At 38.2% G+C, this 854-nt stretch overlaps 1 protein-coding gene across 1 annotated transcript in view; it reads left to right on the top strand.

The window, feature by feature from the left end:
• Positions 1 to 694, top strand: part of LOC111373722 — a gene marked incomplete at its 5' end in the record, with an annotated part of 1595 nt that extends 901 nt beyond the window's left edge. The window contains one exon of the mRNA XM_022996297.1: positions 191 to 694. Coding sequence (XP_022852065.1) covers positions 191 to 661 — 471 coding nt within the window. The remainder of the gene's footprint in view (positions 1 to 190) is intronic.
• Positions 695 to 854: the final 160 nt, after the last annotated feature.

The following is an 854-nucleotide window of genomic DNA, read 5'->3' as shown; positions in this document are numbered from 1 at the left end:
AGAGTTTGCCTATAATAATAGCTACCAAGCTACGATAAAGATGGCACCTTACGAAGCCCTTTATGGCAGAAGATGTAGAACTCCCCTTTATTGGGATGAAGTAGGTGAACGAAGAGTTCTAGGACCCGAAATAATTGAAGAAACTAGTCGAGCGGTTGAAAAAATAAGAGCTAGAATCAAGGCAGCCCAGGATCGACAAAAGAGTTATGCCGATAGAAGGAGAAAAGATTTGTCATTTAATGTTGGTGACAAAGTTTTCTTAAAAGTGGCACCGATGAAGGGAGTTCTGCGTTTTGGGAAGAAAGGAAAACTTCAACCAAGATTCATTGGTCCTTTTGAAATTTTGCAGAAAGTTGGGAATGCAGCTTATCGAATCGCTTTGCCACCAGATTTGTCAGCGATTCATAATGTGTTCCATGTATCCATGCTTCGACAATATGTATCAGACCCAAGTCACGTGGTTAATTATCAACCATTGGATATCAAATCAAACATGACATACGAGGAAAAACCTGTATCGATATTGGATCGCAGAATCCAGCGATTAAGAACAAAGGAAATTCCGTTAGTAAGAGTCCAATGGAGGAATCATAACGTTGAAGAATCGACTTGGGAAAGAGAAGACGAAATCAAGATCAAATATCCAGAACTATTCAACTGAGTTCAAGGTAATTTCGAGGACGAAATTTTTTTTTAGGGGGGAGGGATGTAATACTCCGAAATTTTATGCTAGTTTAAATTTCTTTAAGATGGCGATTTAACTTTCAATATTATTTTTGGCCATAAAAAAATGGGACACCACCTTTGTAGTAGTTAATGTTAGAGGTAGCTAATGACTACAAGCATGAGGTGTT

Source organism: Olea europaea, unplaced genomic scaffold (genome assembly GCF_002742605.1).
Source record: "Olea europaea var. sylvestris unplaced genomic scaffold, O_europaea_v1 scaffold11575, whole genome shotgun sequence".
NCBI lineage: Eukaryota > Viridiplantae > Streptophyta > Magnoliopsida > Lamiales > Oleaceae > Olea > Olea europaea.
This window is presented reverse-complemented; position numbering and strand designations above follow the sequence as displayed.